Source organism: Hyla sarda, chromosome 4, assembly GCF_029499605.1.
Source record: "Hyla sarda isolate aHylSar1 chromosome 4, aHylSar1.hap1, whole genome shotgun sequence".
In the NCBI taxonomy this organism is placed as follows: domain Eukaryota; kingdom Metazoa; phylum Chordata; class Amphibia; order Anura; family Hylidae; genus Hyla; species Hyla sarda.
Window position 1 is genome coordinate 133,674,061 of NC_079192.1, and position 14,690 is coordinate 133,688,750.

Consider the following 14,690-nt stretch of genomic DNA (forward strand, 5'->3'; position numbering starts at 1 on the left):
CTGCAGGGAATGAGTGACACCCTTGACACCGTGCAGAGGAGCCAGCAGGAGACGTCACTTGTCATTCTGGGCTCTAGGAGACCTCAGGCAGCCAGGTAACAGAATATAAAAAATATAAAATATAAAAAGCAACGGGGGGGGGGGGGGGGGGGAGGAATGATGAGAAGGGGAGTGTCGGCCCGCAGCAGCGGCTGGTCACTGATATAAAGTGGCCACAGCCGGGCTGCTGATCTTTAACAAGCAGCCGGTGCTGCAGCTGCTTTAAATCAGTAACCATAACATTTATCGGCATATAGAACGCAGGAAGGGTTTTTGCCTCAAATTTAAGTTTTAAAAGAACGTGTTAAATGCCGATAAATACGGTAGCTTCCTCATGTCACAATTTTGCCGAAATCATAACATCATGGCAAAGTTACGTAAACAAAAATGCATTGAAAAGCAATAAAAAAACACACACACCATATGAAGTATTCATAATATTAAACTGCAACCACTACATATTGTTAGGAGTGCTTGTGAAAGTTGAACCGTATCAAACAGAGTCCTGTCACATAGGACTACATCATTCTAAAAGATACCGGCACATTCAGATAGTAGCTGAACTTCTTTCACACCTTCTGTTCATTACTGTTAAACTACCAACTGTTAAACCACCACTCCTGAACCTAACCCGGTAAACCCGTCCACTTCTATTATTAGTCCAAACTGATTTTATTATGACGTAGATGTTGTTTGACTATATACTACAGTTTACTGCTCAACAGTTGGCAGTTGTGATGTCAAACAGGTTTTTGAGTTCTTAGCTAACATACTCAAATAAAATGCACTGAAGCTAAGTTTTGACTTTGTTTTATTTGTGGCCCAAAAAAAACCCTAGAAAAAATGCCACAGCATTTTCCTGTGTTTGGCATTTTTTTTTCTTGCGTTTTTTGTCTTTGAGTGGAAATTGCATTTTTGGCCCCTTTGACGTTTTTTTCAAAATTTGTTGGGAACCAACAACTGACAATCTATCACAGCTGACAATATATATCAGAGCAAAAAGCAAACCATAAAATGTTACTTTTATATACCAGGCTATGTTTTCTGCCATAGTTCAGAGGTTGTAAACATTCTTTTTCATATATCGAGTCAAAATATAGTTTCAACCCTAGCTTCAGGTTTTAACAATGCTATATTAGCCCCAAAAGCTAAGCCCATGCAATTGCGGCTGGAGCAAAAAAAAGTAAAAAAAAAAATGTAAATAATAATCGCCCCTCCCCCAATAAAAACAAATTTTAGAACGGAAAAAAACATACATATTAAAGAGGTACTCCGCTGCCCTGTTTCGGAAGCTCCGCTCCCCAGCGTCCGGAAGTTTATTGTTCCGAATGCTGCGTGCGGGCTTCTGTGTTGAGGGCCGCCCCTCGTGACGTCATGCCTGCCCCCTCGTGACGTCAGGCCTGCCCCCTCGTGACGTCAGGCCCGCCCCCTCAACGAAAGTCTACGAAAAGTTTGTTTTTATTGGGAGAGGGGCGATTATTATTTTACATTTTTTTTTTAAACTTTTTTTTTGCTCCAGCCGCAATCACATGGGCTTAGCTTTTGGGGATAATATAGCATTGTTAAAACCTGAAGCTAGGGTTGAAACTATATTTTGACTCGATATATGAAAAAGAATGTTTACAATCTCTGAACTATGGCAGAAAACATAGCCTGTATATAGATCCCCATATAGGTAGTTCCACCCCTGTATATAGGTCCCCATATAGGTAGTTCCACCCCTGTATATAGGTCCCCATATAGGTAGTTCCACCCCTGTATATAGGTCCCCATATAGGTAGTTCCCCCTGTATATAGGTCCCCATATAGGTAGTTCTCCTGTATATAGGTCCCCATATAGGTAGACACCCCCCCCCCCCGTATGAGGTCCGAAAATAGGTAGTCCCTCCCCACGAAGGTGTTTTTCCCCCTGCATATATGTCCCCATATAAGCCCCCCCCCCACCATATAGGTAGTCAACCCCCTTCCCCTTCTTCCAAAAAAAAATAAAAAAATAGACACAAGATAATGATGTTGCTGCACACCATAACAGAGGGAGGACAGACTCCAGACCTGTAGTGATGGAGGGAAGAGTCAGTAGCTTCTCTCTCTGTCTGGGCTATGTGTTGATCGCCACTATATGTATGTTGCATTTATAGCTAAATACAGCGCCAATGGGGGGGGCTTATGATGTTGCACTTGGGTCACTTGTAGCCAATGAGTCACTGGCTGAAAAATTCAGCTCTAGATCAATTGTTTTTACTAGAAATGTTGGAACTCCTGCATAAAACTCTTCAAAGATAAAGGGGGTGGGGGAATTTATCATTGTTTGAGTAAATGTGTAAGATTCCTTTTCTACCTGCTTGCCTTTGCCTACAGCTTGGGGTTTTCCGCCCACATTTATTAAAGAAGTGCGCGTTCTTCATGAAAAGAAAAGTAGCTTAGATGTAGACAAGTTTTTAAGTGTGGTCCCGGCTGTTGTAAGGTTGAACAAAAAAAATGTGTTTTCTTGAATAAATGCATTGCACAAAAATTTGCGACTTTTCACACCAAAAAAAAAACTCAGTAAAAACAATGAAAATCCCCCCCCCTAAATGTACCGTATATATTTGAGTATAAGCCGACCCGCATATAAGCCGAGGCAACTAATTTTACCGCAAAAAACTGAGAAAACCTATTGACTTGAGTATAAGCCTATGGTGGGGAATGCAGAAGCCCCTGTCGTCATCCACACTCCCCAGCCACCCCCTCAGCCCCTGTCATCATCCACACTCAGCAGCCACCCCCCCAGCCCCTGTCATCATCCACACTCAGCAGCCATCCCCCCAACCCCTGTCATCATCCATACTCCACAGCCACCCCCCAGCCCCTGTCATCATCCATACTCCACAGCCATCCCCCAGCCCCTGTCATCATCTACACTCCACAGCCACCCCCCAGCCCCTGTCATCATCTACACTCCGCAGCCATCCCCCCAAGCCCCTGTCATCATCCACACTCCGCAGCCATCTCCCCAAGCCCCTGTCATCATCCACACTCCGCAGCCATCCCCCCAAGCCCCTGTCATCATCCACACTCCCCAGCCATCCCCCCAGCCCCTGTCATCATCCACACTCCGCAGCCACCTCCCAGCCCCTGTCATCATCCACACTCCCCAGCCATCCCCCCAGCCCCTGTCATCATCCACACTCGGCAGCTATCCCCCCAGCCCCTGTCATCATCCACACTCCCCAGCCATCCCCCCAGCCCCTGTCATCATCCACACTCTGCAACCATCCCCCCAGCCCCTGTCATCATCTACACTCCACAGCCACCCCCCCAGCCCCTGTCATCATCTACACTCCGCAGCCACCCCCCCCCCCCAGCTCCTGTCATCATCCATACTCAGCAGCCATCCCTCAAGCCCCTGTCATCATCCACACTCAGCAGCCATCCCCCCAAGCCCCTTTCATCATCCACACTCAGCAACCATCCCCCCCCCAAGCCCCTCTGTCATCCTCCACTGCAAAAAATCGATCCCCCCCCCCCCTCTGTCACCCTCCATAGCCACAAATCCATTCCCCCTGTCATCCTCCATAACCACAAATTCCCCCCCCGCCATCCTCCATAGCCACAAATCGCACATATAGCACAGCCATCCCAGCCCCCCAAAGCGTCCCCCCACCCCCCCCCCCCCTCCGCTCACCTCTGCAGTCTACACTTTGCAGGAGCTGCAGCTCTCGGCAGCAGCCGGATTCTCTTCCTGCGGAACTCAGCCGGGAAAGGGACACGTCCATGACGTCATGGGCGTCCCTGCGCACAGACATCTGCTGCTTTTGCCAGCATCCCTACCCTGGCTGAGTATACTTTGGGCCCTGGCCGGGCCTGGAGCAGCGGCACCAGAGAAGGGGGCCTCCCAGTGGGATGATAGGAGGAGGTGAGTAGGGGGGCAGATGGACGGCCCGCTATGTCCTCACTCTCGTAGAAGGCGAAGGGGACTTTTTCAGAGTAAAAAATGTGCTGAAAAACTTGACTTATACTAGAGTATATATGGTATATATAATTACCTTTTCTCATATATTGCATCTTTTAATAAAACATTTTGTCTGTCCCTGTCACATGTTAACCCTTATGGGCCTTTCACCTAGTTTTATTGTTGTGTAATAGGAGACTTTCAGCTTGGAGTAGACTTTAGCTCCTTTGCTAAATACAACATTAGTTCAAAGTTCAACATCTCAGTAGATAAACCACTTCATAAATGCACTTCTGACCCTCTGACTATGAAGCACTTCACAACCGTAAAATACAGTTCTACATTTGTAGATATTATCAGCATTGTACCAATAACATACATATCATTATAAATCCATTCTAGTCAACCAGGCATGGCTGCTTTTCAGCATTTTTATTAACCATTTCCTACATATATAACAAAGGAAATCAGGGCCATATCGGACAGAGCAATTCTTTTTGCACCCATGAAGAGCTGATGACTGAAGGTCTTACCCCAGCAAATGTTTGTCTTCTGAATTGGTTAGTCACATTCACAAAACAACTCTTTTATATTAACCATGCAATGCCCAGTTAGTGTTAATATAAGAATGATGCTAACAACATGGCATAATCATGTACCATTCAGCTGATAGCTGTCTCTCCTAATCCCTCCATACTCTTGAATGTTCAGCCAAGTGTACATGTGTCCTGAATGGGAAAACTGGAAGTAAGCTGCTGCCAGACAGTTGTGGGAGCAGCTTATCTCCCTGAAAACAAACATTTCACTAAAGTGTATAAGGGGCTTAAATTTTGCTGCTTTATTCTTTCCCCTCGACCACCCACTATGGAAATTCAAAGGGCACACCAGATAAGAAAAACGTAGTAGTCAAGGGTTCAAAATGAGTGCCGATTCCGGGCATCTTGTAAATTTCCTCAGTGTGATCTTTAAAGCCCATGTCACATATATACCAAGGTGTTGACTTACCTCTTTTAATGTCACAAATATGTAGCTTCACCTGTTACATCATCACCTATATCATCATCCATTTTCCATACAGTGGGTGACATTACCCAATATGACATCATTTCCATGTGACTTCATCACTACAGTGACTACATCCTCCTTAGAAATAGAAAATTGTGGTGGTAAAAAAGAACAAGATCTTCACTTTAGCTCTAGAGCAGGCATAGGCAACCTTTGGCACTGCAAATGTTTTGGACTACATCTCCCATGATGCTCTTACAGCCAAAATGCTGCAAAAGCCTCATGGGAAATGTAGTCCAAAACGTCAGCAGTGCCGAAGGTTGCCTATGCCTGCTCTTGCATATCTGGTGCAATTTGTTCTATTTAAAAACATTATTAAAGGGTACCTCTCATCAAATAAACTTTTGATATATTTTAGATTAATGAATGTTGATTAACTTCCCAATAGCATGTTAATGAAAAATATGCTTCTTTCTATTGTATTTTTCCCGATCAGTCCTGTCAGCAAGCATTCCTGACTCATGCTGGAGTCCTAAACACTCAGAGCTGCCAGCCTGCTTTGTTCACAGCCAAACAGGCTGTGAACAAAGCAGGCTGGCAGCTCTGAGTGTTCTCCTTTGAGAACAAAGCAAACTGTCAGCTTGTAGTATTTAGGACTCCAGCATGAGTCTGAAATGCTTGCTGCTAGGACTGGTAGGGAGACCCCTAGTGGTCATTTCTTCAAAGTGGAAAATTAAATAGAAAGAAGCATATTTTTTAATAACATGCAATTGTAAAGTTATTCTGCATACATTAATCTATAATATATCAAAAGTTTTTTTGATGAGAGGTACCCTTTAATATCATTGAGGTCAATCGGTGATGAATTTGAAAACTACTCTGTTCATCATCCTTTTTTTTTATATGAAATCATTTGTAGAACAAAAAATGATGTGAGAAAATCACAGGGAGATGCATCTAGGTCCATTGTGATCCATTAGAAAATCGGCTTGTCATATTGTTCACAGCTTTGTCAAGAACTAAAGTGATATTGCTAATGTGAACAGAGGCAGCATATTCCCAATTTAACAGTTCAGGAAGTGAAATTTGGAGTCACTTCAAATATTACATTATATTCCGTTCCTTTACAAATTGTAGCAAATCAAAATGTAAATGTTCAGAGCGGCAGATAAATCAGATTGCCCGTTATGTCCTTGTAGATGCTATCAGCAGAATATAGGTAAGTAGAGTTCCGTGTGTTGGGCTGCTTGCTAAACCTGCTGCAGCACAGTGATGACAAGTATGGATGAACAGATCTGTACTCCCTTTAAATGTAATCTAATATACAGTAAAATATCCCTTAGTGAACTCCTCCCAATAGGGGACACCTCCCAATAGCAGACAGTTTTTAATTCCCCGACAGAGTCCAATAAGCATTAATGTATTTGAACCCTCCAAATAGGGGACATTCCCAATAATAGATGTGGACGCACCCAATAGGGGACAATAGGGGATAAAACACTCCCATCAGGGGACAACCAGGCTTATGTGCCGACCCTACCTTGTACACAGGGCCGCCATCAGGAGTTACAGCCAATACCCCAGTAAGCGGCCCAGACTCCCGCAGCACCCCCCTGCAGAAGCAGAAGACCAATGTTTAACCTCCTGAGCGGTTATCCCGAGCGTGACTCGGGGTTAATTTTCCCTGCCAGGATCGGTAACCCCGAGTCACGTTCGGGATAGAATTGCAGAGTTGCCGGCCGGGCTGCACGATATATGGCAAAAGCAATCAAATCGCGATTTTTGCTTTTTGCGATATAGCGATGCAGCTCCCAGGAAAATATGTGATTATCTGCTCGGGTCGGCTCCCGTGGCGGGGGCCGGCCAGAGCAGGTAATGACAAATACTAAAAGTCAGTGTTTCTCAACCAGGGGGCCTCCAGATGTTGCAAAACTACAACTCTCAGCATGCCCGAACAGCCAAAGGCTGTCCGGGCATGCTGGGAGTGGTAGTTTCACAACAGCTGGAGGCACCCTGGTAGAAAAACACTGAGCTAAGTGTAAGAGTAAAAAGGAGAAAAAAATACAAAAAACTTTTGCTTACCTAATCCCGGTCCCTGAAGATGTCGTTCCCCTCCGTGCACTCTGGTCCCTGCTCTCTTCACTATTCATCTTGCAGGACCTTTCCCTTTTCAGCCAATTACAGGCCGCAGTGGTGTAAAGCCTGTGATTGGCTGAAGGGGAAAGGACTTGTTCTGCAGCAAATACACTAGGTATGAAATCTGCCCGGCAAACCTAGTGTATCCTGCTGCAGGACAAGAAAAGGTGACAGAGGGGGGAATGTGACACAGGGGAGAATGTAACAAGGGGGGGGGGGGATGTGACAAGGGGGGGGGGATTATAATGTGACAAAGGAGGGGGGAGGGGAATGTGATAAGGGGGGGGATTATAATGTGACAAAGGGGGGAGAGGAATGTGATAAGGGGGGATTATAATGTGACAAAGGGGGAGGGGAATGTGACAAGGGGGAGATGTGACAAGGGGGGAGAATGTGACAAGGGGGGGGGGAATGTGACAAGGGGGGGATGTGACAAGGGGGAGGAGAATGTGATAAGGGGGGGGGGGGTGAAATTTCAATGTAAATAATTGTACCGCTTTTGGTACAAATTTCCAGACAGAATCATACCGCCAGAGAGGTTAAACAGTGGTCTCTTGCTTCTGTACATCCGCTGGCCACATGATTCACCCCTCCTTCCCTGATACCCACGTTTCACTTTATTCCCCCTTGATCTCCCCCTGTGCTATTTAATTTCCCCCTTTATTGCCCTCTGTGCAAATTGATCACCCCCTCTTAACCACCCCCTTAATCCCCCTGCGCCACTTCATAAAGGGGGGGGGTGATGAATTTACACAGGGTAATGAAGGGGAAATGAAATGGCATGAAAAGGGGGGGGGGATTCCAGGGGAAATTATGTGGCACAGGGGGTAATGGGGGGATAATTTTGCACAATGCACGGGGGAATAAGATGTTAGGATCTGTTTCTCCCTGTGATCAGTCAACTCCAGCCGTATTGATTAGTAGTGTTGCTCGCGAATATTCGCAATTCGAATATTATTCGCGAATATCGCATATTCGCGATTTCGCGAATTTCGCGAATATAGCGCTATATATTCGTAATTACGAATATTCGTTTTTGTTTTTTTTTCTTCACAGTACACATCACAGTGATCACCCCTCTCTGCTTCCAGCTTGTGTGGTGTAAAGAAGGCTGTAATACTACTGTGTGAGACTGGCGTGCGAAAATTCGCATATGCTAATTTTCGCATATGCGAATTTCCACATATTCTAATTTTCGCATGCGCGTATTTTCGCATACGCGAAAATAAAACGAGGATATAACGAATATGCGAATATTCGCGAATATATGACGAATATTCGTCCATATATTCGCGAATATTCGCGAATTCGAATATGGCCTATGCCGCTCAACACTATTGATTAGCAAACAGATTTAATGCACATGTATACAGGTGGATGTTCTCTTACATGCAGAGAAACAGCTCCGCAGAAGAACATCATACCCCAAAATAGATTACAGCCCTTTTATATGGCAACACTCTAAGGAAACCTGGTGGCTCATGGTGTAAAACTTTATTACCAATCACAGGGTTCCTTTTACACTTTCTTTCCTATCATAGAAAAAGCTTGTTATCCAACAAAAGTCTCATTATTTACTAAGGTCATCACTGTCCGCTAGCCAGAAATAAATAATCATTTTACCAACATTCCCTCCTCTGATATGCTGAAATAAACTGAGAGAGTGAAAATAGATAAGTCCCATCCTCAGATGGGTTTTTGGACTTTGCTTCATAGAAAGGGAGTATCATCATAGGCATCTTCTTCTAAAGAAATAGTTTGGTACATAGTTCTCGTCACAGCAGTCTCAATCAGTTTTTGAGATAGTCCTCGAATGCTGGGAATGCAACAACACCCACAGGTCACAAAAATGAGCAGCACAATTGCGATGGAGATGATGGCTGACATCACCAATCCAGTCCATATTCCAAACCATCCCTCAAGCCAGTCAGTGAATGGGTCACTTATTCCTGAGTTCTCGGCCAACTCATTTTGATAATGCAGTCATGGCTTTGATTGTTCTGGTCATGATTCCTCCAGGAGCTTTAGTGTTGGGAATAAAGGTACAACGCATACTGCCAAACATCTTGCAGACCCCTACTCTTTCCTCTGTTGGTTATAGTAGATGTAATTTATTCAGTCAACATTTTTGTTTACTGTGCTCCACCAAAAGAACAGAGACTCAAACCCTGCTCCAACTTGATCACTGGTTTTAAACTCATTAGGCACTCCACATGGAACCCCCATCTCGTCAATGTACACCTGAGAATCAAAAGACCCTTTAAGAGAGGTGTCCCTTCGGCTACGTGGGTGGCCTCTTCTTCAGGGTGACTCTGACAGGATATGGAGGGGCATAGCCAGTTGGACCACAACACAATCCCCTCGGGCATTGGCTGGGATCCTAGCAGGTATGGGGCAGGGAGGAGCTGGGCTGGAGGAGGCAGGGCAGGGAGGAGCTGGGCTGGAACAGGAGGAGACGCTTGTATAGGAGAAGTAGTCTGTGCTGGGGGCAGGGCAGGATCGAATAATGGTAAGAGAGGAATTTCAGGTTGTGCTATGGGTGGGGCATGGTAGGGCAGTGGCTGCCGTACATTGCACATGGTCGTCCTCTTAATCTACCAAGGGCAATTGATTGCAACCATTCTTCAGCCACTGACAGACCATATCTTCTTTGGTCTTGGGGACCAAAGGATTTAATTTTATCACCCCTTAACAGTTAAAGGGGTATTATAGGCCAAAACTTTTTTTTTTATATATCAACTGGCTCCGGAAAGATAAACAGATTTGTAAATTACTTCTATTAAAAAATCTTAATCCTTCCAATAGTTATTAGCTTCTGAAGTTGAGTTGCTGTTTTCTGTCTAACTGCTTTCTGATGACTCACGTCACAGGAGCTGTGCTGCTCCTATGGGGATATTTTCCCATCATGCAAAGCTCCCGGGACGTGACATCATCATTGAGCAGTTAGACAAAAAAACTTCAGAAGCTAATAACTACTGGAAGGATTAAGATTTTTTAATAGAAGTAATTTACAAATCAGTTTAACTTTCCGGAGCCAGTTGATATATAAAAAAAAGTTTATGCCTGGAATACCCCTTTAAACATCTTAATGCTTCCAGTACTTATCAGCTGCTGTTTATTTTTAATTTCCCATTAAACCCACAATCTCTTTCCCATTTGTGACAGTATTTGACATTAATTGGATCTTTGCTATGCATACATTTCTTATATCCCTCTAAAGGATCAGGTGGAATGTGGCAGCAACACATTCCACCTTACATAACCCATACCCCATCATGATCTATTCTAGGTGTCCGAAGAGCGAAGTAGAAAACAGGAATTACCCCTCTCAAACTTCTATAACAGACAAAGAAGTATATAAACACATACACAAAGAATAATAACAAAAGTGCTCAAAAAATAACAGGAGCATGGAAAGACAAATTAACCCCTGGGTTTTCAACAGCTGGAGGAACAAAAGGAGAAGAAACCGGTAGACTAGTAAAATACATTCACTTCCTCTGTAAGATTACAAGCTGCACAGCAGAAAGTGACAGTAGCTTTTCCGTAATCTTTTTAGATTACTTGTAGCTACTTCTGTACAGAATCAATGACTCTATCTCTATAAGGTACCAATCTCTGAGGATGGCTCTGTGCAGTGAGGACAAGCAGGGCTCTGTGCAGTGAGGACAAGCAGGGCTCTGTGCAGTGAGGACAAGCAGGGCTCTGTGCAGTGAGGACAAGCAGGGCTCTGTGCAGTGAGGACAAGCAGGGCTCTGTGCAGTGAGGACAAGCAGGGCTCTGTGCAGTGAGGACAAGCAGGGCTCTGTGCAGTGAGGACAAGCAGGGCTCTGTGCAGTGAGGACAAGCAGGGCTCTGTGCAGTGAGGACAAGCAGGGCTCTGTGCAGTGAGGACAAGCAGGGCTCTGTGCAGTGAGGACAAGCAGGGCTCTGTGCAGTGAGGACAAGCGGGGCTCTGTGCAGTGAGAACAAGCGGGGCTCTGTGCAGTGAGGACAGGCGGGGCTCTGTACATCGAGGACAGGCGGGGCTCTGTGCACTGAGCACAAGCGGGGCTCTGTGCACTGAGGACAAGCGGGGACACTGTTCACTGAGGACGAGCAAGGCTCTGTGCACTGGGGACGAGCGGGGCTCTGTACACTGAGGACGAGCGGGGCTCTGTGCACTTGGGACGAGCGGGGCTCTGTGCACTTGGGACGAGCGGGGCTCTGTGCACTTGGGACGAGCGGGGCTCTGTGCACTTGGGACGAGCGGGGCTCTGTGCACTTGGGACGAGCGGGGCTCTGTGCACTTGGGACGAGCGGGGCTCTGTGCACTTGGGACGAGCGGGGCTCTGTGCACTTGGGACGAGCGGGGCTCTGTGCACTTGGGACGAGCGGGGCTCTGTGCACTTGGGACGAGCGGGGCTCTGTGCACTTGGGACGAGCGGGGCTCTGTGCACTTGGGACGAGCGGGGCTCTGTGCACTTGGGACGAGCGGGGCTCTGTGCACTTGGGACGAGCGGGGCTCTGTGCACTTGGGACGAGCGGGGCTCTGTGCACTTGGGACGAGCGGGGCTCTGTGCACTTGGGACGAGCGGGGCTCTGTGCACTTGGGACGAGCGGGGCTCTGTGCACTTGGGACGAGCGGGGCTCTGTGCACTTGGGACGAGCGGGGCTCTGTGCACTTGGGACGAGCGGGGCTCTGTGCACTTGGGACGAGCGGGGCTCTGTGCACTTGGGACGAGCGGGGCTCTGTGCACTTGGGACGAGCGGGGCTCTGTGCACTTGGGACGAGCGGGGCTCTGTGCACTTGGGACGAGCGGGGCTCTGTGCACTTGGGACGAGCGGGGCTCTGTGCACTTGGGACGAGCGGGGCTCTGTGCACTTGGGACGAGCGGGGCTCTGTGCACTTGGGACGAGCGGGGCTCTGTGCACTGGGGACGAGCGGGGCTCTGTGCACTGGGGACGAGCGGGGCTCTGTGCACTGGGGACGAGCGGGGCTCTGTGCACTGGGGACGAGCGGGGCTCTGTGGGGTGAGGACGAGCGGGGCTCTGTGGGGTGAGGACGAGCGGGGCTCTGTGGGGTGAGGACGAGCGGGGCTCTGTGTGGTGAGGACGAGCGGGGCTCTGTGTGGTGAGGACGAGCGGGGCTCTGTGTGGTGAGGACAAGCGGGGCTCTTTGCACTGAGGACAAGCGGGGCTCTTTGCACTGAGGACAAGCGGGGCTCTTTGCACTGAGGACAAGCAGGGCAATGTGCTTGTATTTATTTCACCCAAAATATGCAATTTTTTTTATTAATGTATTATAAATATACATATGGTATTATCTACATTATAGAAAAAGTTTTTGCAAATGACAGGTACACTTTAATCTTCACTTTTCATGTTTTTCTGTGCTCAGCAACATGTGGCGCTCCAGCCCTAACTGCAGGCAGATCTGGATTATAGTCAGGGCACCTGGGGTTCATCCTTGGAACTCTGCCACTAAGAAAGAAGTAGGAGCCTAAACTGCATACAGCTGGTTTGGCGAGCTGGCAAGAGGAGGCATCCATACTTCCTGGATCTAATAGTATCCGTGTTCTATATAATAATCGAGCTCTGGCAGGAGCATGGGAACACCACGTGTTACCTTCTTAGCTTATCACTGTATAGAGCACTAAGAATTCTGACTTTAACCCTAGGCCTCCCAGCTCTTGCACAGCATTCTAGTACACAATAGTCATTATAGTCATAGGACATATCAGCTTAGCATCTGTCACCTTCTGTAAGGGACATTCTGCTAGATATGCATTTGTCCTCTATCACTTCAGTTTAGCAATAACACATGTACCTGTATCACTAGAGTCTGTGCAAATGCCTTTATATACAGGATAGCTCCTGTAGAAGTAGGTGCTCATCTCTATTTAAAGGGATTATCCATCCTGTTAATATGGAATATAAGACCGGAAAAACTAAAATAGCTGTGATGAAAAGAGTTAATGCAATTTTCAGCTCTCATCATTGTTTTTGTATGTGATATGCTTATAACTCTTTTATTGCCCTGCAGAACTCAAGGATGCCATAGATGAAATCATGCCAGAGCTCCGGAATGAAAACGCCAGAGTTTTCTATGTAACTGAAACACCTGTCAGTGAAGGAACAGAAACATTCCTCGACAAAGTCAAAGCGGCTTCCTGCGACTCTGTTCCAAAATCCTTGAGGTCATTTGTTGGGGGGAAAACACTTGCAATGTACATTTACACATCTGGAACCACAGGTAATGCTTCTCTTGGTACCTTGGACCACAATTTCTGTCCAAACGCTGTGATATGAATACACCTAAATGTTAATACTTTGCTGTGGAATATTTGACACTTTGCACTGCTAAGGGAAACCTCATGCACAAAACTCCAGAAGACATTCAAAATATACAGGGCATGGTATGGAAATGAAAACGCACAGCATGACCTAAAAAAAAAAAAAAAAAACTGTAACCATGAAAATGCTATCTAATTCATTGGCATCATGGTATAGAGCAGTGGTCTCCAACCTGCGGACCTCCAGATGTTGCAAAACTACAACTCCCAGCATGCCCGGACAGCCATCGGCTGTCCGGGCATGCTGGGAGTTGTAGTTTTGCAACATCTGGAGGTCCACAGGTTGAAGACCACTGGTATAGAGCAAATTGATATCTTGCTTTGTGGGAGAAGATTACAACTTGTAACTTATTGAAGGAATATTCCTGCTCTTTCTATTCTTAGGAGTCCAGTGGACAGTGTCACTCAGTGATAGGACCACCCACTGGACTCCTAAACATGGAAAGATCAGAGATTTCAATCAATAAATTACATTGAATATAAGTTACGTTGAATCTTTTTCTACAAAGACATCAATCTGCTCAGCTGCTTTTATCTTTTATTTTTGTACATTATTATGGGATATGCTTTACAACAGGACCCATGGACCACAACAATGGACAATAACTATCCTATTCACATTAATTGGAGACCTTTTTAGAAGTCATTTTACAGGAAGGGAGTGCTTATCTCTGCTGTGAATGGTGGTGGATTCAATGTTTTCTATACACTGTATCTATTCACTGTACTCCTGTCTGTGCTAAGACGAAATGCATTACTGGGAAATGGTTTGAACAGAACAGGAGGTATTTGCTTAGTTTTAGACCTAGTGGCCAGAATTAAAACTGCAGTATTAGGATTAGGAGTATTATAAACTATATATACCAAAATGGAAAATTCTAAAAAAAAAAATTCTGATGACACATTTCCTTTATGACGCTATTCCATACTTTACATCCTCAGCAAATACACCAATTTGAACATGGGTGAACAGTGTTAAAAGATGAACAGAAATATTTGTGTAGCCACTATTTAAAAAGAATATTCCGTTTTTATGGCTCTACTGGTATATAATATACTGTTGGCTTTAACACTTTTAAAAATGATGATTTATTTATTTTGAAAGCACCAATTAAGGAGAAGTCTTATACTAATAAACGTATCCCCTGTCCGCAGTTTTAGATCACGGGGGCGGTCTGACCAACAGGGCCGGGGAGCGGTGTGTCACAACCCCCGCCCAGAGAGGGGGCCGCCACGCCCCCTCC

The 14,690-nt window shown here is 45.9% G+C and overlaps 1 protein-coding gene across 1 annotated transcript in view; it reads left to right on the top strand.

The window, feature by feature from the left end:
• SLC27A2 (solute carrier family 27 member 2) overlaps window positions 1-14,690 on the top strand; it is a 77,390-nt gene that overhangs the window by 22,158 nt on the left and 40,542 nt on the right. The window contains exon 2 of the mRNA XM_056569272.1: window positions 13,137-13,346. Within this exon, the coding sequence (XP_056425247.1) occupies window positions 13,137-13,346 (210 nt within the window). The remainder of the gene's footprint in view (window positions 1-13,136; window positions 13,347-14,690) is intronic.